This window comes from Pantherophis guttatus, chromosome 2 (assembly GCF_059756535.1).
Source record: "Pantherophis guttatus breed Tessera chromosome 2, ASM5975653v1, whole genome shotgun sequence".
In the NCBI taxonomy this organism is placed as follows: Eukaryota; Metazoa; Chordata; class Lepidosauria; order Squamata; family Colubridae; genus Pantherophis; species Pantherophis guttatus.
The window spans coordinates 104821167-104846884 of NC_142064.1; the positions used below are offsets into that span (position 1 = coordinate 104821167).

Sequence of the window (25718 nt, forward strand, 5' to 3'; positions counted from 1 at the left end):
AAGGCATGAAGTAGCTGGACACGGCCTACCTTCGCCTTCCAGGGTTTAGAAGGAAAGTTTGTCTTGGCATTTCCTACCTGGGATGGTTTGATAGCGCCAGGGACTTTGTTTGGCACCTGTGGAAGATTTGGGTACCCTTTGCCCATTATAAGAAGCTTTTTTGATAACTGAAGAGAACTTTCACACCAGTCTTATTTCCTGGGGGGGGGGGCAACCCCTGTAAATTGCCCTCCACCTCCTTGTGCAAACGAAGCGAGTCTTGCCCAAATATTTAAGAGTGTGCAGATCTTTATTTTTCTGTTAGCTATTATCATTAGACCCAGCATATAGTCGTTCCAGATGAGACAATTAACCAAAATGTTTTTCTGGGAGATAAGAGTGTTGTAAGTAGTATATCCTGTTGACTTGTTCATAACTTCAGGGATTTCTGAGTTGCTGCAAATAACCATTCTTGTGAGATTCAGGGATCAATCAGTGAAATTCCATGCACACGGAATTTCATATCCTCCTTTCACCTCCCTCTTTCTTCCTGATACCTAGTTTCCTTCTTTCTAGCTGCTGATTTTGGATTCTTCCAGAATCAGAACTATATGATCGCTTCGCCAACCAATTAAAAAGGATTGATGTCATGGATAGAGAAATGTTAGATCTAGTGATATTAAAGTTGCATTATAATCATAGATGAGTATTTTGCCCAGTTGCACCCATTCTGTTACAAAGTGAATTATCACTATGAGACTGATTGATATATTTTTGATTTTTTTCTGTTCTGGAATTTTTCTGTTTCTGACACAATTTTCCTTTAATTAAAGGAGTTTTTTCCTTTAATTGTTTGCAATAATATATGTACATATTTTTCTCTTAGTTTGTTATATGCGTTGCTTTCCTGAATTGTTTTTTCTTATACTACGTTGTTATAAAACTGAGAAGAAGTTGAATCTGTTAGAGTGAGTATGTTACTATCTCACCAGATTTAAGCTGACCCCAACTACCTTCTTTCTGCCTGCCTCACCATGTCTTATTGTCATTTCAACACGAAGGCTTATTGACCATTTCTATCTTAGGGTCTGGATTTATATATGTCAGTGTCTTTGATTTTGTTTACAGTTTGATTACAGTATGTTTATTAAAATACAAAATGCCCCCAGAATTGACCATGCCCATTCCAATAACATATTGTCATTATTCTTCACAGCACATGGAATCATTTTCTTAAGAAATTGTGATCTGTGCCACACAAAAAAACCCCTAAGCCTGTACTAATTCTAATCCTGTATTATTTCCAAGTGAAATTCAAGATACTGGTATTTATAAAATCCTAAACAGTTTGTGTTCAATCTACAAGAAATACATCTCTTTTGGTACTTACCTACTTAGACCTTTAGTTCTTCATCCAAGCTTCTTATCCTGACAAATCAGAAGTACTCTGTTCCCTGGTATTGCTTCATTTAAGGAATGTTCTCCCCCAGAGAATCACTTAAAATCTTTGTGTGGTACTTTGGTACCATACATTTTTCCAGTCATTCTAACAACTTTTAGCACTTTTAGATTGTTTTATTGCTTCATTTTAAAAATGTAGAATGGGAAATCAGTTTATTTTAAAACATGGATTTTAAAATTATGTTAAGTTGTGATATGTTTATACGTGTAAACTGACATTTACATATACCAAGTATACATCAATTGTATCTTTGTACCTGCTTATCTTTCTCTGGCCACATGTTCATTCTCTGCATATTCCTCAGGAACCAAATGTGGCCCTTGAGCCAGGCAAGGTTGCAGATGAGTTGTTTATCCAAATAAAGTTGGAACCGCCTGAGAAATTACTGTGCTTGCTTATATTAAGCATATGAGAACAACTTTGACCCAGTTAGTGGATAAAAAAATGCAAAGATAATTTATTTATTACATGCATGCTAAAATACTTCAAGCTCAGAGAAATATGGAATATTTTCTTTTAAAACTACAATTCTTACATTTTCTTTGATAATGATAATAGGATATACTGATCCCTGCCCTTATGTTCAATATAGATATGCGTATAAAATGCTACTTGGGGATAAGGAATAGATAAGAGATAGAATATCTAAAATATTCCCTAGGGATGGAAAAAATAAACTATTTATATGTTCATGTTCTTACAGTAAATGCAGTAACCGGTCATGTAGTTTTGAAAAATATTTCAAATATTTATATTGGAATCAATTTCCATTTCAATATTGTACAAACGTTACGTATATATAAAGCTGAAGTATTTGTCAAAGTGCTTGTGCTATTTATTTTAGGAGCATTGCCAATGAGACATTGAAGGAATTCTTCAGATTGCTGTTTTTAATTCCTGCAATATGTTTTGGGTTTAACTAAATGTTTTATTCCATCTCTAGCTGTAACTTTCTCTTTTTATATATCAATCTGTCTAATTCACAGTGAAATCTATTGTAATTGATTAAATAGGTGTGATATTAATTAAGGACTTCCTCTGAACTCATTACTTGAAGATACCATATTTTTTTCCCCCTCAACTGATATGGTTTATGTTTCTGGAATGGTAGCTCGGGGAAGGTTGTTTCTGTTTTCTTTACTGTTCTTGGTCATTCTCTTAAGTACCTTGATTCTGAAATGGTCTATGTCTCCCCCCTCCACTGGAATTATTCCAAAACACACACCATGCTTGTATAAGAATATCTAAGTGGAATTTCCTAATGAGTAAATTGCAAATGTTTTTCTGGAAGCTTCTAAAAACTTTTCAGAAGATTTGTTAAAGCGTTCTTAATTATCTGTTTTATCTTACGGTATTACTATGTAAGTACCCTGTTCTGGTAAATTTTGTTTTAAAGCAAGGTGTGCAACTTTTGTCAGCTTGAGGATTGCTTCAGGTTTTATATCATAGTGTTGAACTCCATCAATAGGCAGAATAGATTTGTTTTGGAGAGTTTGGAGTGAAATTGATGCTATAAGCCCCAGCAACATCTCTCCTAGTTGTACCTGTCTACTGTGAAGAAATTTCATGAACAATTCAATGAATGTTGTATAGGCTGAACATTTTTGCTAGTTTAATTAATAAAGTTTATTTCAAAATAAAGATAATACAATAGAAAACTTCATTTGTGTTTATAGGACACCTCAGATAATGTTTAACAAAGGTTGGTTATATTTACCTTATTTGGCAATGCACTTCTGTAGTTAGAAGATTAACTCACAGGGCCTCAGTTTATCCTGTGATTGACATATTTTGGACTATTTTCCACATATTATTTACATGATTATTAATAGAAAGCCTGTGTGACATAGTGATTTAGCGTTGTAGAGAATTCAAGGGTACACTCTCATGGATACTGCATATGTGTTACTTCATAGGAGTAAAGATTAAAATGAGAAATTCTCAAGTAAACTAGCTCAGGCCCATGGAGGAAAGATAGGACACAAATTTAATAAATAAGTAAATGATCTTGCTTATCAAATGTATGCATCCTTCGCTATGTTTTATAAATTTGGAATTTATCAAAGCACCAAGAATTGTGGAGTTCTTGCACAGGGAACGTAGTCAAAAAAATAAATGCAATAATAGATATATATATACTAGGATTGTTAAAAGGTATGGTTTATCAGTGTTGGAAAAAGCCTTTTTTCATTTTTTTTTCTCTCTTTTGGGCAGAAGGATGAATAAGAGGATTTTCAATCAAATTGGCACACACTTTTGGAATTTTTCTGTTTCTGACACAATTTTCCATTTTTTTCTTTTAATTATTTGCAATAATATATGTACATATTTTTCTCTTAGTTTGTTATATGTGTTGCTTTCCTGAATTGTTTTTTCTTATACTACATTGTTATAAACCTGAGAAGAAGTTGAATCTGTTAGTGTGAGTACGTTACTATCTCACCAGATTTAAGATGATCCCAACTACCTTCTTTCTGCCTGCCTCACCATGTCTTATTGTCATTTCAACGCGATGGCTGATTGTCCATTTCTATCTTAGTGTCTGGATTTATATATGTCAATGTCTTTGATTTTGTTTACAACAGTTTGATTATAGTATATTTATTAAAATACAAAATGCCCCCAGAATTGACCCTTCCTATTCCAATAACATATTGTCATTATTCTCCACAGCACATGGAATCATTTTCTTAAGAAATTGTGATCTGTGCCACACCAAAAAAACCCTCCTTGCTTAATTGAGTCAGTTTTGCCTTTGAGAGAAATTCACAGATACACAAATGCATTTTTTAAAACTTGGATAGGAGTCACCTCTGTCTATGGAAAAGCAATAAGAGGAAGAGGAATAATAAAAGGGGGAGAACTGATGCGCCTAATTAATGAATGTTTATAGAATTGGATGACAAGTCAGGTATTCAAATACAGGTTTATAGAGGAGACTGACAAATTTGTAGATGAATTCAGATGAAAGCTGGCATTTAATGCAAAAATATTTGGCTTTTGGTAGGAGAGACTGGGTTCTTGATTGCACATTGTAAGCTTGCACAGGTATTGGGAGTACATTGTTTAATATAATACTAGAGAGAGAGGAAACAAATTTAGACTTCTGTCAATCATGAACATATGAATGAGAAAGTACCTGTGTGTAGAAATCAGATAGCAATAGCAGTTAGAAGTATATACCGCTTTATAGTGCTTTACAGCCATCTCTAAGCTGTTTACAGAGTCAGCATATTGTCTCCAACAATCTGGGTCATTTTACTGACTTTGGAAGGATGGAAGGCTGAGTCAACCTTGAGCAGGTGAGGATCAAACTGCTGACAGTCAGCAAAACTAGCCTGCAATACTGCAATCTAACCAATGCACCACCATGGTTCTTGTGCTTTGTAAAGAGAGAGTAATGGAAAACCAGTTCCTCAGACCATCGTATGAACAGAATAGTAGCAAATTTCAAAACTAAATCTGGGTCTAGAATCTTCTGAATGAAAATCTAGACAAGCATCAGTTCTATTAAAAATATGTCTGTTTATGTTCTCTAATAATTCCCTTTTATTCCAGCAAATGTGATATAGTGTTATGAAACAAAATTTCATGAATATTATTAAGCATTTTCTAAAAATGAATTTCAATTTCTCTATTTGGTAATAGGTTTACATCAGACTAATTCCTAGCCCAAGTCAAGTATCTGTTAGATCTCACTCTAGAACCCTCTTCAGTTTATGTGGCTCCCAGCCTAAGTAAAGCTGAGTGGAAAATTAATATAGCAGATTTCTGATACCAGCTATCCATTTTATTTTTGCTTTATTAACCAGCAGAAGTGAAGTCATTTGAAAACAACAGGACCTCAACATATCCATTTTTGTTGGATCATTTTTTTCTGTGCTCATATTTGTCATAGACAAATATTTCCAGTGCCATTTAGTCCCTATATTTAATCTTTTGATCCTCATCAATAATTGAGGAAGATAATAAATCATATTTTTTCTTCCACCTGAGAATTAAATATGATAGCTCAGAAGCTGATTAAACATATATATTAATACATTTAGTTGGCTGTAAGCATGCTAATAAGGAGCTCCCCAGTATCTTAAGAGTGGTTGGAAAAAGTGTATGGGATATTGATTACCCAGGTAGCTTACCTTGCCACATTAGTCTCAATGGGTATTGACTACCATTGGAAATGGTTTGGCATAGCAAGTTATTTAATATTTGAAAGGGGTACTTTACAAAATGTTAGTGTGAGGGAAGTGCGCGGTGGCGCAGTGGTTAGAGTGCAGTACTGCAGGCGACTGACAGCCGGCTGCCTGGAGTTTGGCAGATCGAATCTCACCAGTCTCAAGGTTGACTCAGCCTTCCATCCTTCCGAGGTGGGTAAAATGAGAACCCAGATTGTTGAAGGCAATATGCTGACTCTGTAAACCGCTTAGAGAGGGCTGCAAAAGCACTGTGAAGTGGTATATAAGTCTAAGTGCTATTGCTATTGCTATATCTTGCTTAAGGCTGGTTATTTCAAAGGCTTTGCCATTTGCCTATCTTTATATTATTCATAGATAATTGTTTCGCTGATTTCAAAATAAAACAGCAAAATAAATAAATTCAGTTTGAAAATTATAGCACACATTTTGCAAGGTCAAAAAAATTAAAGATACATCTATATATGGGAAGGAAGCTTTTTGGATGTCTTTATTAATCAACTTTATTACATTTCAAAGAAGGATAAAATACAAAATAAAAGGAAAAATGGAGGGGATCAAAAGTGGGAAAAGTTAAAAGGGGGATTCAGTTATATAGTAATCTCTTACTCTTAAGTTAAAACACAGACAATATAAAAATATTATTTAAACAATCAAAATAACAATTTTGTAATAAAATAACATCTATTTAAACTTAAAATAAACATAAAAGAATACATAGTAAACATGTCTAATAATAAAAATACATATTCTCTAGCAGTGCGCCGAGAAAGGACGTTCAGGTAAGACAACGTCCGATATTTTTATCATGACAGAGCTAATCATTGAATGCTAAAATCAAAACTTCATTTCTATTTTTCTCAAACAAAAAGTCCAAGATTCTACATGATTGTAATTTACCCTATCTCACTAGGTCTTTGTTAATATCATTCCATACTTCATAGTTATTCTGGAGGGGGGGAAGGGAAGAGAGGAGAAGGAAGGAGAGGAGAGGAAAGCAACAAAAATGTTGTTAGGGGACTGGAGGCTAAAGCATATGATGAGCAGCTGCAGGAATTGGGTATGTCTAGTCTAAGGAAGAGAGGAACTAGGTGACATGATGGCTGTCTTCCAATACTTGAGCTGTCACAGAGAAAAAGAGGTCAACTTATCTAAAGCACCAGAGGGCAGGATAAGAAGCAATGAGTTGGAGCTTGTTAAAGAGAACCAATCTAGAACTAAGGAGAAATTTCCTGACAGTTAATTAACTTTTAATTAATCATTGGAACAGCTTTCCTCCCAGAGATATAAGTGCTCCATTGCTGGAGGTTTTCAAGCATAAACTAGACAGTCACTTGACCAGGATGATATAAGGTCTCCTGTAGAAGTAGAAGCTTAGTCTAGAAGGTCCAAGGTCGCTTCCAGTTCTGATTCTATGATTCAGAAACAACATACCAACATACAAGTCATGTTAATTAGTATAATCCCTAAGTATTTAGCCTTCCTCTCAATTTTAAACCAGTATTTCTCATCAAAATCACTTTTGTGTATTTATATTTTTAACCAAAATCTTGATCTTTTTGTTGACCTTAAAAACCTGCTAGTCTACCAAAATCCTTCAGCTTCTTCATTAAATGTTCTATACCATTTGGCAATACCAAAACCACGTTAATGGCAAAAGCTCTCAATTTTTAATTGTCTTTATTTTCAAATATCTTATGTCTCTTATTTAATATTTTTGGAACTAAAAAAATATAAAGGTTACAAGGGACATCTTTGTCATGTCTCTTTAACATCACATATTTAGTCAAATATCTTCCTTAAAGAATTGCACAATTGTAGTGCCACAACAAAAAGGGCCTTGTTTCTGGAAATTAGTAATCAAATACGGTAGATTAGCCGAAAGAATAGTTCTTATAATATTATGTAAGTTCACTTTGGCAAGAGTGGTTCTTAAGTTGAAGCCTTAGTTTAATTGAGACTGGAAACATTTGTGTATGCACGCTAACACTCTCACCCTTTTTTTGTGATCTAGGTAACAAAATGAAAAGCAATTTAGATAAAGTTTTGCCTAATAAGAAGGGAATAAGCCTTCTTCGGCCTTTTATTCTTTTTCGAAAGGGGGAGATGATAGTGTTGCTAGTGAGATGGGCAGCATATACATTTGAAAAAGTACAGCGTACAGAAATGTTACAAGAATAAGGTTATATGATTAACTTGCTATAATATGAAAATGCTTATTGTGAAGTCATTGTATTTTTTTTGTTTCCCCACAGCAGAAATGGGTGTTTTCAATTAAAATAAATATTTTGAGAAATAAAGGATTTTTAGAATTGCTGATATTGAAAGCAGTTTTTTGTTTCCAGAAACAAAAGATGGAAATTTGTATCAAAAGAGATATTGGTTTCAATTTTTTTTAAAAAAATATGTTCATAAATTATCCTGTTAATTTCAGTGTACTCACTTCTTCCTGTATTGTAGTGTAGAAAGGCTGTGGCTGAATAGCTTGCAAAAGCTTTGCAGAGTACAGGTAGTCCTCAACTTACATCACTTAATGACTGTTGAGAGTTATAATGGATCCCTCAAAAAAATCTATTTACAAGCTGTTTTTGTAATTGTGACAGTGCACCTCTGTGCCCAGTCACATGATCATATTTTGGGCTTATCTTTATTGCCATTTGCAGCATCCCGTGATCACATGACCATGACTGGCAATGTTTCTTGCTGATTTCCAGCATTTACTTAAAGGTTCCAGCAAAAAATGCCCATTGAGAAAATTGACTTGCTTAATGACCGCTGCAAAAAAATGCCAAAAAATAGGATCCAGTCATGTGATGCCTTGACTTATAAACCAAAACTAGTTATAACCATAATTCTGGGTTTAGTTACATTCACAAATTAAGAACTACCTGTATTTCAAGCCAGAAGTGATTGCAGAGTTTGGTTTATTTTCTAGCCAAACATTTCCCATAGATAGTATCTTACACCATTTCCAACAAATGGCAGTCCAATCTCTTCTTGAAAGCCTCCAGTGATGAAGCTCCCACAATGTCTTAAGGTAAGCTGTTCCATTGGTTGATTGTTCTCACTGTCAGAAAATTCCTCCTTATTTTCATGCATCGTTGCGCCAACATTCCTCAGTTCTGGGACCTTCACTCATTCGATTTGTCTTACTGAGTGCTTGTCAAATATTTATCTCCCTCCGCCTCCTCCTCCTACGCATGCTTAGTCTTTTTCACTCAGTCGAGTTAACAGGTCTAGAGTGCTTTTTGTTCTACAGATAATCTGTCTAAATTCATTATAATTTATTAGAGGGCTGCGTTAATGGCATCTGACTTAACAGCATTACAATTGCCTTAAAAAAGATCGCTATTTAAATTGCGGCGTTAAGGGGCTGCTAGCCGCCTTGCCGATCAATCAGCAGTGATCCGCTGAGGTTCGGACGCTGTTTGCTTATTTTCGCCGTCTATACTGAAGTGGATTTTTTCTTGGTTTAAATTGCGGCGCTAAGGGGCTGCTAGCAGCCTTGCCGATCAATCAGCAGCGATCCGCTGAGGTTCGGACACTGTTTGCTTATTTTCACCGCGGTGTTAGAGCTGGTGAATAATCGCCAACACCCTTGCAGCCCTCTCTTGTTTTTCAGCGGCGAGTTAGTTACTAAAGTAACTTTCAGGCTCCTGTGGAAGTTACATTTTAATTGAGTTACAATGTAATGCTTGGAAGCTGCCTTGTTTATTTGAGCCGCGGTGTTAGAGCTGGTGAATAACTGCCAACACCTTTGAAGTTTCGTTATTTGTTAGTGGCGAAGGAGTTTTCTGATGTTGGATTTCAGACTCCTAATGAAAGAATTTACTTACTTTTAAGTAAATTGAGACACTATTTAAAGTCCCTGTCTATGCCAGCCATACTTAGTCTTTGAAAGTTGTGTTTTTCTTACCCTATACACTTGAGTGTTTATTATTAATACAACGCAATCAAATCAGTTCGGAAACGTTTGGCTCGAGGAATCTTCGTTAAACTGACAGTTGCTGAGGCGAGCAACTGACAGCGACGCCATTTTTAACTGTCAATACTTCGTTCATCATTTGTAACATCAACTGACAGAAGTTCATCTCAGGGAAGTTAATCAAATTAATTGTTATTTGATAAAAAGATTATTATACCTTGAATTAATTAATTATATATTTTTTAAAAAATTAATACTTATTATTATTATAATTAATTATACTGATTGACTACATCTCTTATTAAATATGGCAGACGATAATTTATCATCTGACCTAGAACAGGTCGATTCTCCTCCTAAAGTACATTCTCCTCAGCCATTAAGAAAAAAACGAGCTAAAACAAAAAATGTGACACTGCCACAACAGTCTGACAATTTATTATCTGATGACATTATTAAAGCAATGAATAAGATGGAAACACGTAGACATAAAGCTTTAGAGCGTCAATTTGTCAAAGCCAAGTGTGCTGCACAATCGGCTTCTAACATATATCATTCTGAAATGTCTGTTAATCAACAACCTATTGATGACAGTCATCAGGTCAATGAGGAAACTGTAGAAATTCAGTCACAAGATCCTATGTTTAGAGAACCACAAGGTCAATTTATGATAGATATGTCTAGAGGAATTGCACCTCAAGGGCCTATTTCTTCAGGTGTTGTTCCTATTATTAATCCACTAAATAAAGGTCCTCCTGAAGCCACTTTCACCCCAACTGCTGCTGGTCTTAGGGGGGAAGATATTCAAAGCAGTGGTCAGGAAGTGGATTTCCAAACAATGGTTACACATGCGATTTCTAAAATATTTCAAGCAGGTTTGCAACAAACCAACTATTCTTGTCATGCTGGTGCAGCTACCAGTAATCAATATCATTCTCATTCTATCCCTAAACAACAGTATTTTAGCTGTGGGGATGACACAGATTTGGAAGAATTTGATTTATCAGATGATGAGGAAGACATGACTCCAGAAAAACCAGCATTTCAAGGTCTTTTCAAACCAGCTTTATTCAAATCATTATTACATAAAGCAAAAGTAGCTACTAATATGGGACTAAATTTAGATAAGTCATCTGATCCTAGTACTCAAATGAATCCAAATGAGAATTTGTTTAAAGTACCCAAGTCTGATTTGGACTTTGTTCCGTGTCCAGATTTATTTTCACAAGTTATTAAAAAACCTTGGGATCATCCCAGTTCAACTTCTGGCCCCAATAATTTTGATAAAAAATTATATTGCTCTCCACCAGACTTGGATGAATTGTTGCAATTGCCATTAGTAGATGAACCGATAGCAACACTTACGTCATCTTCTGTGTTAGTCAGTGAAGTTGGAGAAGGACTTAAAGTTGAAGACAAAAGAGCTGAAATGACGTGTCGCAAAACTCATCAGGCTGCGGCATGGGCAATTAGAGCTGCAATTTCGGCTTCATTTTTTAACCGGGCCTCTCTTATTTGGCTAAGACAATTAAGAGATAGATTACCACCTGAAGAATCTAGGATTCAGCAAGACATATCTAAAATTATTGCAGCAGCAGAGTACTCTGCAGATGCTTCATTAGATGCTGCGAAATTCGCTTCCAGGGCATTAGCATCTTCTGTAACATCAAGAAGAATTCTTTGGTTATGTCACTGGAAAGCTGATTCACGGTCAAAATGGAGGCTTGCATCAGCTCCTTATAAGGGCCATTCTCTATTTGGAGAGTCTTTGCAACAGGTTCTAGTAGAAGGCAGGGATAAAAAGAAGATTTTACCCTCTTTGTACAGAAGACCAGAACGCAGATATTCTCCTTTTCAACGACATTTTTTTTCGCTATGATCAAGGAAATTCAAATACCTACACACAACGTGGTAATTTTCAACCATACTATTCTTCATACTCGAGTAATAGAAATTCCTTTCGAGGAAGAGGCAGCCACCAATCATCTTTCAGAAGACCTTTTCGAGGAGCGATGTCACGTCAATCTCGTAGAGGCAAGTGACTCGAATTCTTCCCTTCCCATTGGGGGCAAACTTCAACTATTTTGTCACCAATGGGAGGAATCAACAACGGATGCATGGATCTTACGTACGGTGACCAGCGGCCTCACCTTGGAATTCACCTCAAATCCATCGAACAGATTCATCCAATGTCCATGGTCAACTCAACCCTTACAACAAAATCTGATGAATCTCGAGATCAAGCACCTGAAACAAATCAAAGCGATCGAGGAGGTTCCAAAAGATCAAATTCAAACCGGGTTCTATTCGATCTTTTTTCTGGTGCCAAAAAACTCAGGGGGTTGGAGGGGAATTCTGAATTTGAGGCAGCTGAATGTGAATGTTTTATACAGAAGATTCAAAATGCATTCACTAAAGTCGATTCTACAATGTGTAAGACAACGAGATCTCATGCAATCTATAGACCTCAAAGAAGCATATTTACATGTGCCCATCCACCCAAGGCACAGACAATACCTCAGATTTGCATATGCGGACAGACACTTTCAGTACAGGGCAATGCCTTTTGGCCTTTCTTCTGCACCAAGAACATTCACGAAGTTGTTAGCGGCAGTGGCAGCCAATCTCAGGTCAATTCCAATACGTCTAGTATGTTATCTGGACGACATTTTGATTTTGTCAACATCAAAAGATCAGGCATGTCGGGACAGAGAATTAGTCATCCAATCTTTACAAAATCACGGTTTTACAATCAACGTGGACAAAAGTCATTTATCACCAACAACTCGATTGTTGCACCTAGGTGCAATCATAGATTCAGAATTGGGTTTAGTTTACCTGTCTCCAGACAGACAAAACAGCATCAAGAGTTTAGTTATGCAAGTAATATCGCAGAAGAAAACTGCTCTATTAACACTGTCTCAACTTCTAGGCAAGCTAATATCTGCAATTACAATAGTACCATGGGCTCGTTACCACACTCGCCATCTACAGTGGTTTCTGTTACCTTTTCAAAGGCAAAGACGAGCGGATTCTCTTCACAAAGTGGTGGTACCAACACGAGTAAAAATATCTCTATGTTGGTGGATAACAGAGGCAATTCAGAAAGGTTCTCTGTTTCTACAATCAGAACGAGTAACGTTAACAACGGATGCAAGTCTTTATGGATGGGGTGCACATCTCAATTCCTTAATAGTGCAGGGAATTTGGTCTACGTCGGAGAAAAACCAACCAATTAACTGGTTGGAATTAAGAGCAGTGCGCCTGACGTTAATTCATTTTCAACAACATGTGACCAACAAGCATGTCCTGATTTTAATGGACAATATGACAACAAAGGCACATTTGAATCGTCAGGGAGGAACAAAATCAAAACCTCTAATGGAAGAAACAGATCGTCTCATGTCTTGGGCGGAGAAACATGTCTTATCGATAAAAGCATAGCATATATCAGGAGAAATAAATGTACAAGCAGACTGGCTAAGCCGGGGCAAAATACACCAATCAGAGTGGATGTTAGATCCCAAGCTGTTCAAACAGATATCTCTCAGGTTCGGTCGACCAATAGTGGACCTATTTGCTACAGCTCAAAACGCCCAGTTAGCAAGATTTTTTTCTCGATTTCCAACTCGAGCAGAAGGCCAAGATGCTCTAAGATCTCCTTGGCCGCAAGGGCTCCTGTATGCATTCCCTCCAGTTCCAATAATTCAGAGTGTAATTCACAAATTGAGGAAGGAAAGAGCAGACATGATATTGATAGCACCTTATTGGCCTCGCAGACCATGGTTTGCAGACCTCTTAGATCTTTCAATAGAAACTCCTTGGAGAATTCCTCCAAATCAGATAGTACTACTTCAAGGAGAAATAAGACATCCAAAGCCAGACTGGTTACAATTGACCGTCTGGCGCTTGAAAGGTCCAGATTAACAAAAGATCATATCCCTTCAGAAGTAATTGCAACTATTCAAGCAGCCAGAAGACCATCTACTACGCGTATTTACAATGCGTCTTGGAAGGCATTTGTAGAATGGTGTAGTACAAGTCACGTAGATCCTACATCGGCAACAGTACTTGAGGTACTATTATTTCTTCAATCTGGTTTAGACAAGGGTCTGGCTCCTTCAACATTGAAGAGACAAGTAGCAGCATTGGCTACAGTCATAGATGGACCAAGTAAGAAATCTCTTTCACAAGATATGAGAATTAAATCCTTCCTAAGGGGAGCTATGAATTTAAGACCTCCTATTGTTCACAGATATCCTTCATGGGATATGAATTTAGTACTACAAGCATTAACAAAAAAACCATTTGAACCACTGGCATCTATAAGTATGAGATATCTAACTTTGAAATTAGCTTTTCTAATAGCAGTAACATCTGCACGTAGAATATCAGAAATAGCTGCTCTTTCAATTAGGAAGGATTTATGTATATTTTATACAGATAGAGTAGTACTTAGATTAGATCCATCCTTTATACCAAAAATTAACTCATATTTCCATAGAGCTCAAGAAGTAATTTTACCAAACTTTTGTCCAGATCCTAAACATCCTAGGGAAAAAATGTGGCACACACTAGATGTACGTAGATCATTAAGACGTTATATAAAAAGAACTGAATCGTTTAGACAAACTGAAGCACTATTTGTATCATACTTACCTTCTACAATGGGTAAGAAAGTGTCTTCTAATACAGTGGGGCGCTGGATTAAAGCATGCATATCTGTGGCATATAATTCACAAGGGGAAAGTTTACCTGAAGAGTGTTACCACATTCAACACGCAGTGCTGCAACTTCAGCTGCCTGGGCTACACAGGCATCTGTAGATGAAATATGTAAGGCAGGCTACATGGTCATCTATTTCATCCTTTGTTAAACATTACAGATTAGATTCTTTTGCATCAGCTGATGCGGCGTTCGGGAGAAGAGTTTTACAATCAATAATCTCCCCACGAAGCCAGGACAATGACAAGGAGTAATTCCCACCCTAATTTATTAAGCTTGGGCATATCCCAGAACTGAGGAATGTCGGTGCAACGATGCATGAAAATGGAACATTGGATTACCTGAATGTCCATTTTATGATCGTTGCGACAACATTCCGTCCCACCCTTGGCGTATTGCCTGGTGGTCGTGGGGGGTATCTTTCTTTTTTCACCTCTGCAGTTACAGTTCCGCTGAGTGTATTCTTCAGATCTGATGGAGGTAGACTTCGTGAAATGACTGAGCATGCGCAGAAGGCGGAGGCGGAACCATACTGCAGAGGGAGATAAATATTTGACAAGCACTCAGTAAGACAAATCGAATGAGTGAAGGTCCCAGAACTGAGGAATGTCGTCGCAATGATCATAAAATGGACATTCAGGTAATCCAATGTTCCATTTCTAGTTTGAATCTCTCCTTGATCAGTTTCTATCCATTATTCCTTGTTTGGCCTTCAGGTGCCTTGGAAAATAGCTTGACCCCTTCCTCTCTGTGGCAGCCCCTCAATATTGGAACACTGCTATCATGTCTCCCCTGGTCCTTCTCTTCACTAGACAAGCCATGCCCAGTTCCTGTAACCGTTCTTCATATGTTTTAGTCTCCAGTCCCCTAATCCTGGTTGCTCTTCTCTGCGGTTTTTCTAGAGTCTCAACATCTTTTTTATAGTGTGGTGACCAAAACTGGATGCAGTATTCTAAGTATGGTCTTACCAAGGCTGGTTGTCCACTAAGAATCCAAGATCCCTCTCACATTTACTGGTATTAAGCCTGGTTTCACCCAGTCTATATGTGTACTTTCAGTTTTTCTTGCCTAAGTGTAAGACTTTACTTTTCTCTTCATTGAATTTCATTTTGTTAGATAGGGCCCAGTGTTCAAGACTGTCAAGATCCATCTGGAACTTGAGCCTATCTTCTAGGGTGTTAGCTATTCCTGCCAGCTTAGTATCATCTGCAAATTTGGTAAGTTCCTCTTCTATTCCCTTATCTAAGTCGTTTATGAAGATATTGAAGAGTACTGGGCCTAAGGACTACTCATTGGGTACGGTTTGTCAGCCAGCTGTGAATCCATCTGGTGGTGATGCTATCTATCCCACTAGCTTTCTAGCTTACCAAGAAGTAGGTTGTGGTCTACTTTGTCGAATGCCTTGCTGAAGTCTAAGTATAGTATGTCCACAGTATTTCGCTAGTCTACTAATTTAGACACTAGGTTGAAGAATGAAATAAGATTGGTTTGGCATGATCAGTTTTTAACAAACCCGTGCTGGCTGCTAGTTATTACTTTACTCGTTTCTAGGTGTTGGCAGATCTGTTTTTTTATTATCTTTTCCAGTATCTTCCCGGGTATTGATATTAGGCTGATTGGCCTTTAGTTTCCTGGGTCTGTTTTTCTTCCTTTTTTGAAGATGGGAACATCAGCTCTTTTCTAGTCCTCTGGTAGTTCCCCAGTGCTCCAGGATTTTTGAAAGATGTACAGTGGTTCTGAGATGACATCTGCCAGCTCCTTTAGAACTTCGGGATGTAGTCCGTCAGGTACCTCTTGGATCTACTTTGGAAGGAGAAGTAAACCTCCACTTGGGAGAAGTCAGCAGCACATAGTCCAATCTGTACATTTCCAGTTAAATCCTTCTCGGAGACAGACTTTATCTTACTATTTGCGCTTAGCACTTTCTCCTTATACAGAGCTGTCCTGTTCCTGGGTTTATTACCTCTTGAAGTCATTTAAATGCCAAATTACATTATTACAACTCTTGATCTCCTTAACCTTGGCACTGAGCTCCATCTTAGTGGTAGTGTTTATTATTCCCAGTAGCGCCAGGGATATTTTTACTACTTTTATTCTTTACGTAGTTCTTCCTTTGCTTCCATTTACCTTATGTTGACTGCTCATATACTTCTCTTCCAGCTTTGTTTTACTCCTAGTGTTATTTATGGCATTTATTTTTATGCTGTTTCGCCTGGACCCAAAGTTGAGTGATTATACTTATAATGAATCCTAAAACCCACAGGGAAAAAGCTTTTCCAGAAACCCTACAAATCTTCATACCTTGGTCCCATACAGTATTCTGCTTTGAGATAGTAGTTTAGTATAGTTTTTACTGCCACTACCTGTGGTCCGGGGGCATTTCACCTGACATCTCCCCAGAATAATTTTTAAAGACTGTGCTGCTTTTGTAATAACAAAGGTTAGAATGCAAATTAAAATAATTTTAATCTGAGACTTACTTAGAAGAGGAGTGAAAACAAAACTACTGGTAATTCACAACTGCATTGCTTGGGGTTGACTGCCAAAATAGTTATTCTAATACTTTCTGTTACTATGGTAACAGAAGTACAAAGCTTTCCTTCATCCTCTGTTTAAACATCCACTGCCTGATAAGGCAATCTGTTTAACTATTAGGGATTTTTTCTAATGTCCATAAAAAATCAATTTCCTTGTAATTTAAGCCATTGTTTCTTGTCTTCTGGAAGAACTTAACAATTCTGCTTTTTTTTTTCTACACAGTAGCTTTTGAAGATTGCCAACATATCTCCCCACTATTTTCTCCAGATTAAGCATACCCAGTTTCTCCAACCCAGAACTAAGGAAAAGTTTCCTGACAGTGAGAACAGTCAACCAGTGGAACAGGTTGCCTTCAGAAGTTGTGGGTGCTCCATCACTGGAGGCTTTTAAGAAGAGACTGGATAGCCACTTGTCTGAAATGGTATAGGTTCTCCTGCTTGAGCAGGGGGTTAGAATAGAAGACCTCCAAGGTCCCTTCCAACTCTGTTATTCTGTCAACTATATTTAATAGATTTGCCTTTCCTGAACTTAATCTTTGCCTGCTTTCCTTTGGATATGCTCCTGTTTGTCACATTCTTCTTAAAAAGCTTTGCCTAGAACTATATGCAGTATTTGTAACCAATCTACAGTTGACTTGCTGAAGAAGGTTAGTTTGTATCAGGATGAAATAAATCTAAGATAAGCATGAGATAAAAAGAGCCATATCCTCTTAGGAAACTCCTATGTATATATGAAATTGTTACCTGGTGAAAGTTTTGGGCCAATCTTATCTGGAATTGTAAACTAAGACTGATCAGTATTTAAGAATTACATATATGATATGACCATGAAATTCAAGTAAAGCTTGAGTTGAAGAATACCTTCCTTTTAGGTACTTACAGTAAGAATTTATTTCTGTAGGACTTTTTTTGACTCTGGTTTTAGCTTGGTTGGATTCTTGGTGGTCAAGAAAGATTGAAGAATGAATAATAAAAATGGGAAAATAGTAAGTCAGAAGCCTAAATGTTTGTGTCTCTTTAACGTTACATCTGTAGGGGCTGTAAATTATGTGAACTTCAAAGGAGAAGGGAAGTTGTAGAAACTTGAAAGATATAAAGTAGCTTTAGTCCATTTATTAAAGAAAGAGGAAGAAATCACACTGATTGTTGGTTCATTTTTCCAGGTAAATTTATTCTGATTGCACCTATTTTCAGATCTTACTTATTCCAGTTTGCTTGTGTTTTCTTCTCCTTTTTTATTTTTAATTTGTTTGTTTTTCTTATTAAGGCAAGATAGTTGCTCAGAAATATCTCTACTAATAATTAGACAAAATGAGGCCAATATTAGAAGAATAAAAATAGCTTATCAAACTGTTATTTTTTTCTCAAACAAGATAATTCCTCCAAAGCCTTTCCACTATTGATTTTAAATAATACATTTTTCATGTCACATGTCACTTGATACAGATTTCCTTTCTAATTACTTCACTGTTTAGAAACCATGACATCGTCAGGAAAAGAGAATTTTCGACTCAAAAGTTATAAAAACAAATCTCTGAACCCTGATGAAATGCGTCGCCGTCGGGAAGAAGAGGGCCTTCAACTGCGGAAGCAAAAACGAGAGGAGCAGGTAGAATGAAATTCTATGAAATGAAAGGGCTATATTCATGTATATGCATATACGTATACATACACTCATACGTATGTACATACACACACACACACACACACACACACACACACACACACACAATATTTAGTGAAAATTATCAAGAAGCAAAAGAAAGGGAGAAAATGGAACAAAAAATATTCTTCCTAGAAAGTCATTTTCAAATATAATTAAGAAAAACTCTATTAATAAAGTTCAGTAATGAATAAAATTATCTCTAATTGTAAAATTTTCTAATGCTTTATGTTCCTGCATTTTAATTTTTTTAAGCCAATGGATTTTCCAAAATTTTAATTGGTTTAATGGAATTCTTAATTGATTTTAAGAAAGACATACTTTTTGGCAAGTAATAAAAACATTTTTATGTGTGTGTATGTGTGATAACAGTTGAGAAATCTTTGAAATTTAAACAGTAAAATGATATAATTATTTACTAAAAGTGGTATATTGAAATAATTTATTGGCAGTGGCCATATCTATGAATTTCCTGGATGATGAAGGGCCAGTTAAGTAAAAGAAGCCAAACGTTGACTTCAAAAGTAAGAGAAAGAATGTTCCAGGAACTAAAGGCCAATCAGTTTGACTTTGATACCTAGGAAGATGCTAGTTCATAGTGATAGTTCTGTAAACATTTGAAAAAAAATCAGTGATTACTTGAAGTTAGCATGGATTTCCCACAAACCTATATCATTAAGACTCATTTGATTTCAGTTTCTTTTTTTTTTATTTTTTTTTAAAAAAAATTAATTACTAACATTACAAACAACATATACAATATTTCACCCTGTGCTATACATAAGAAAGGAAGATTTGGTTCTTCGGATATATCCTCATGATCGCCAAAATCCACGTTCTCGGAGTACAGGTACCGAAGCATCCAATTTTCCCAGCGCATAGTCCACGAATGGTTTCCAAATTTTCCAGAAAATATCTTCTTTATAGTTACCATTTCTAATTTTAATATCACATGTCATTTTATCGTTTAAAGCTAATTTCCACATTTCACAATACCATTCTTCTATTCTAAAATTCACATCTAATTTCCAATATCTGGCTATTATAATTCTACCCATTATAATCATAATTCTAATCAATTCTTTCTCATATTTTGTTGGTTCTATTTCCTTAATTATCAACAGTAATATAGTTTCTGGTCTCAATATTATTGCTTTCCCCATCATTTCAAATATCATTTCCTCCAATTGTTGCCAAAACTTTTTAACTTTATCACATTTGTACCACATATGTTCATAAGTCCCTAATTCCATATCACATCTCCAACATTGTTTACTAATTTTGTTATCCATCAATGACAATCTTAATGGAGTCAAATACCATTTCCAAACAACCTTATAATTATGCTCTTTAATCCTTACAGATAAAGTCTTCATAATTCTACTCTTCCAATTCACATTCCAATCTAAATCTGATATTTTAATATTAAGTTCTTTTTCCCAATTCATCTTCATCACCCTTTGTGGTTTTCCATCAAAAGTTATAATCTTATATATCTTACTAACGAGTCCCTTTAGCCCAATTTCATCTTTCATAATTTGGAATACTAAATGTTCAAATTCAGTTTTACTTCTACTTATCGAACAATTGTCCCTTACCTTCTTAGTCCATTTTTCTATCTGTATTTTTTCAAACCAGCCTAAACCCAATTTTTCAATGATTTCTTTTTTCCTCCTTTCATTTTCTGAAGTTTTTAACCAATCTATTATAGTTTGTATATTTTCATCTTCCATTACCCTATTATGACTTATATTAGTTTTAATCGGCCAATTTTCAATTGTCTTCCCTAAGAAAATTATATCTGGAATTAAAATTTTAACAAATTTATTCCAAATTTTACTCAGTCCCTTTAACCAATAGCTATTAATTACACATTTTGATTTTGCTTTATCTAAAAACCATGCTGAGCCAAATCTCTTGATGTCTTTTAATTCTAAATCTCTCCAATGACTATCTTCACCTTTAAATATTTTTACCACAGTCCGAATAGCATAAGCCCAATAATAATTGAGTAGTTTGGGGATTCCTAATCCACCTTCCTTTTGATTTTGATACCACATTTTCTTCACTAATCTAGGTCTTTTCCCACCATTGCAAAATTTATCCAATTTCTTCTGGTATCCTTCAATATCTTTCTCTGTCAAGTTTAACGCTAACATCTCAAATAAAAAATTAAACTTTGGCAACAACATCATCTTACACATTGCAATTCTACCAAACCAAGACAACTTTATCATTTTATATTTATCTATCTTTTTCTCAATTTCATTCATCACCACATCATAATTTAGTTTTTTCATTTCTTTAACTTTGAGTGAAAGTGTTATGCCCAAATATTTCAGTGTTTTTTTAATCCTTATCCCAAATTGTTCTTGCATATTCTCCCACTCCTTACCATTATTATTCATTAATAGTTCAGATTTTGACCAATTTATTTTCAAACCTGTCATTTCTTCAAATTCTTCCAAATGCTTATGTATCTTTTTCAAATCTTTCTCTATATCTTTCAAAATAATCAAAGTATCATCCGCATACAGATTTATCTTATATCCCTTATACCCTTCCAATTCTTCATCTTTTTCTATCATTTTAGTCAAAATTTCCATAACTAATAAAAATAATGTTGGAGACAGGGGACATCCTTGTCTCGTACCCGCTTCCAATCTTATCTCTTCTGCCAACCTTCCGTTCACCTTCACTCTTGCACTACTTTTTTGATACAGTTTTGAAATAACATGTATAAACTTATTACCAAAACCTAGTACCTCAACAATTGTTTTAATAGTTTCCCATTGTACAGAGTCAAAAGCTTTAAAAATATCTAATGATACTATACCTATTTTATCAGCATTATATTCAGCAGCATCTATAATATTTAATACTCTTCTGACAATATCACTCATGTATCTACCCTTCACAAAGCCTACTTGGTTATAATTTATATATCTGTCTATAAATCTACTTAATCTATTACTTATAATGGCGGTAAATATCTTTGCATCTTGATTAATTAAGGAGATGGGCCGATAGGACTCAATCCTTTCTAAGTCTTTATCTGGTTTAGGGATTATAGATATCACCGTTCTGTTCCATGACAACGGAACTTCTCCACCATGTAAAATTCCGTTAAATAGTTTTTGCAATTTTGGTATTATTATTTCCTTAAATTCTTTATAAAACTCAGCAGGTAATCCATCTTCACCTGGAGCTTTCCCTAATTTTATTTTTTGTATTACTCCATTAATCTCGTCTTGTGTTATATCTTCTTCCATCAAGTCTTTATATGTTTGTCAATTTTTTATATGTCAATTTTCACAACATGTTTTTCTAAATAACTTCTCAGTTTTTCCCGATCAATTAATTTTTTCGAATATAAATTTTGAAAAAAGTTCCTGACCACTTCACATTTTTCTAATTTTTTATAACATCTTATACCCTTATCATCTATCAAGGCTCCAATTTCTCTCTTCTCTCTTTTATTTTTCGCCATCCTTGCCAATAGCTTAGAGTTTTTATTGCTAAATTCAAAAAAAAATCCTATTTAAATATCTCATATTCTTTTTTACCAATTCTATATCTTCTTCTATCAATTTATTTTTTAGCAAATTTAGTTCTTCCAAAAAAAAAATTTTCTTTAGTAAGCAAAAATTGATTCTCCAATTCCTTAATCTGGCTTTTATCTTTTTCAATTTTATTTTTATAATTTTTATATTTTCTGCTTGATAACTTGATACTTTCCGCTCTAAACACTGCTTTCATCGCATCCCAAACAATTTCAAATTTAACCTCTCCATTATCATTCAATCTCCAACATTTTTCCCATTTTTTAAATATCCATTTTTTATCCTCCTCATTTTTATACAGTTTTTCATCATATCTCCAACAACTTCCTTTTTTCTCAAAATTAAAATCTATTTCCATCGTAACTTCTGCATGATCAGAATCCTTAAAAATTCCCACATCTATCTTATCCACATTATTCAACAAATCTTTAGAAACTAAGATATAGTCAATTCTTGAATATGTATTATGTATCTTAGAGTAAAAAGTGTACACTCTTTCAGTTCCTTTCACTTCTCTCCAAGCATCCACCACGCCGTTTTGAAACATCCATTTATTTAAGGTCCCCATTTTATTTGCTCCTCCACAACGAGTGGGGTTAGTACTGTCTATTTTATCTCTAATTAAATTAAAATCCCCAGCCACAATTACTTTCCCTACACTTTCAATTTCCAAAATTTTAGTTATTTTTTCAAGAAATTCTTTTTGCTTCTCATTCGGTAGATATAAATTAACCAGTGTCACTTTTTCCTCATTAATATTTCCCACAATTATTATATATCTTCCTTCTTCATCCACAATTACTTGTTCTTTTTCAAAATATACCCTATCTGATATCAATGTTGCAACTCCTCTAGCTTTTGAAGTTCCAAAAGATTTTTCATAAATTTGCATACCTTTATATACATTTTATTTGAGTCTTCAGATTTCTGATGGGTTTCTTGCAAAAATAATATATCTGGTAGATCTCTTTTAATTTTAAGTTCCAATCGTCTTCTCTTGATCTGATTCCCTGTACCCTTCACATTCCATGTCATTATTTTTATTAAACCCATTTAAACTGTAACTTTTTTAATCCTTTCCCCTCCTCTTCCTTTCTGTGCCCAGATCCCAGCACCAATCTCCTACATTCCAAACAACATTCAACATAGAAGAAAAAAAATAAAAAAATAAAATAAAAAGGGACAGAGGACACATCAAACATTAAATAAGTTTCAAGGCATAGGCATAGTCTTTCATGCTGTGATCTCACAGAAAATGCATAGAGAATATATAGCACAGATAATAAATAAAATAATAAAAGTTGAGATAGTTACTGCAGCATTGCTATCATTCTTACATATTAAAGAGGCATTAATTATTACTTGTATACTCCAAGTGTTAGAGCTCAGCTGTTTTTTTGTGTCCAACTAAGCTTGTACGATTCCTTGTTTTGAGAAAACATTCAAATTAAATTTCTAAGGAACATTCCAAGCTCCTTGCTGTGTCTCAAATGCAGTTTTTTTCTGTGAGGCTGGCAATATAATTAAGACCAACACTTGCTTTCACATTTTTACATACTGAGCCAAAATTTTTACATACTACTCCTTTAAGTCTGGCCCTGGATTTTTATTGATAATTTTGATTTATCCTAGAATTTCCTTAAATCAGCCCTGCATATTCAAACATTGAGGATGGAGCAGCAGCTTTGAGACAATGAATTGAGTATATTGCTAGCCAATTAAACCTAGCATCTCTTCCCAAGGATATATTTTTGACTAGCCTCTTCATCCTGCCAAATAATTACCAAATCACAAGTATAGTATAAGAAGGCATTTTCCTTTGCTCAATTCAATGGCCACCACACAGTAGTCTTAGAAGGGAGATAAAAGGGCATCCCATTTGGCAAAGGCTTTGCTCATACGACGAAAGGGCTAATGAAAACGATAAAATACATTTATTACAGTGCCTCTTTTAGGCTGGCACACATTCATAGTGGATAACACCACATTTAAAGAAATCTGGTCATTCTTACTGCTCTGTTTATAATTTTTACTTTTAAAAGGATATGGTTCTGTTATTCAAAGTATATCTAAATTTTGTTATGTGTTATATAAATTTTCCCTTCCCATGTATTAGATTGGAATACATTTCATTATATATTGTTCATTGAACATAATAAATATTTTTCTTCCCTATTACTTAGAAAATTATATTTCTTAAATGTGTAATTATGTTCTTGTGAAATAATACAGAAGAAAAAAATACGAACTTTTGGATATGCTTTTGGTGTTCTTTGGTTTCAAGTGCTGGATAAAAGAGTTCCATTCATAATGTTTTATATGAACTTTCTAAGATAGTTGTGTTGCAGTAATTTAAAAGAACTCACTTTATATTCTATATGAAATAACGTAAAATATGTTGAGTATTCTGCTCCTGGAAACTATTGAAATTCAGAAAATCTCTTTCGGTTCACCCAAGGCCAAAAAAATTAGTAGGATGTCAGTTTATGCCTACTATTACCTCCTCTCCAACTTACAGAAAATATGTCACTGATTATTTTAAAATATGTGAAATAAATAGGAGTTTAATAAGGAGCTGTGAGGCCCTTTCAATATCTAGCTCTGTGACTCCCAAAGTAAATAAACTAAGAAAGCCAGCAACTAAGAAAGTTTGGAAACTTTTGATCTAGTTGATAATCTTCTGGAAAGGCTAGTATTTCATGTTTTATAGCTGCTGTAAAGGGAACTGGATGATCCTGCTCCACTATACATACTTTTACATCCCACTTAAATTGGACTGAAATTCAGAGACCATTACTTTAGGTTGAAGGATATTAGTAGCCTTTAGTCATTCTGTTACGGATGTACAGAAGAATATCCAGTCTTTCAGCTAGTAAAGATAGACATGACAGCTGAAAGTGGGGGAGGGATAGGCTTTTTCAATTATTGCACAATTTTTGTATTTTGCCTCAATTTATACTCTATTCCACAGTATACAATGGATATAGAAAGTCTACACATCCCTGTTAAAATGCCAGATTTTTGATATGTTAAAAAAATCAGACAAAGATAAATTGCATCAGATTTTTTTCAATCTTTAATACAACATATAAGCTGCATAATTCAGTTGAAAAACTGGAATCTTTTAGGGATAAAAATAATAAAAATTTACAATAATGTGGTTGCATACGTGTGCACGCCCTCATAAGTAGGGATATGGCTATGTTCTGATTTAACCAATCACATTCATACTGATGTTAAATAGTAGTCAGTACATGCCATCAATTAAAGTAACTCTGATCAAGCTCATATCCACCTGTTGCTGGATTTTTCTGACATTTACTCAGTTGCCTCTTACAGCAAAAGCCATGGTCTGTAAAGAAGTTATAGAGCATTAAAGGGATTTTATTATTGGAAGGTATCAGTCAGGAAAACAGTACAAAAAATTTCCAAGGCATTAGATATATCATGGAATACAGTGAAGACAGTCATCAGCAGTTGAGAAAATAGGGCACAACAGTGACATTACCAAGAACTGGACCTTCCTCCAAAATTGATGAAAAAACAAAACTGGTCGAGAGGCTGCTAAGAGGCCCTACAGCAAAATTAAAGAAATTACAGGAAGTTATGGCAAGTGCTGGTTGTGCATCTCATGTGACAACAATCTACTGTATTTTTCATATGTCTCGGCT

General features: G+C 35.0%; 1 protein-coding gene across 4 annotated transcripts in view; it reads left to right on the forward strand.

Annotated features, from left to right (window-relative positions):
- KPNA1 (karyopherin subunit alpha 1) overlaps positions 1-25718 on the forward strand; it is a 67673-nt gene that overhangs the window by 12339 nt on the left and 29616 nt on the right. For 2 of the 4 annotated variants that reach the window (XM_087888357.1, XM_034411095.3), the window contains 2 exons: positions 17857-17984; positions 18297-18430. In XM_087888357.1, the coding sequence (XP_087744483.1) occupies positions 18302-18430 (129 nt within the window). In that variant the 5' untranslated portion in view covers positions 17857-17984; positions 18297-18301. The remainder of the gene's footprint in view (positions 1-17856; positions 17985-18296; positions 18431-25718) is intronic. The other 2 variants (XM_034411094.3, XM_034411093.2) reach the window with 1 other exon arrangement.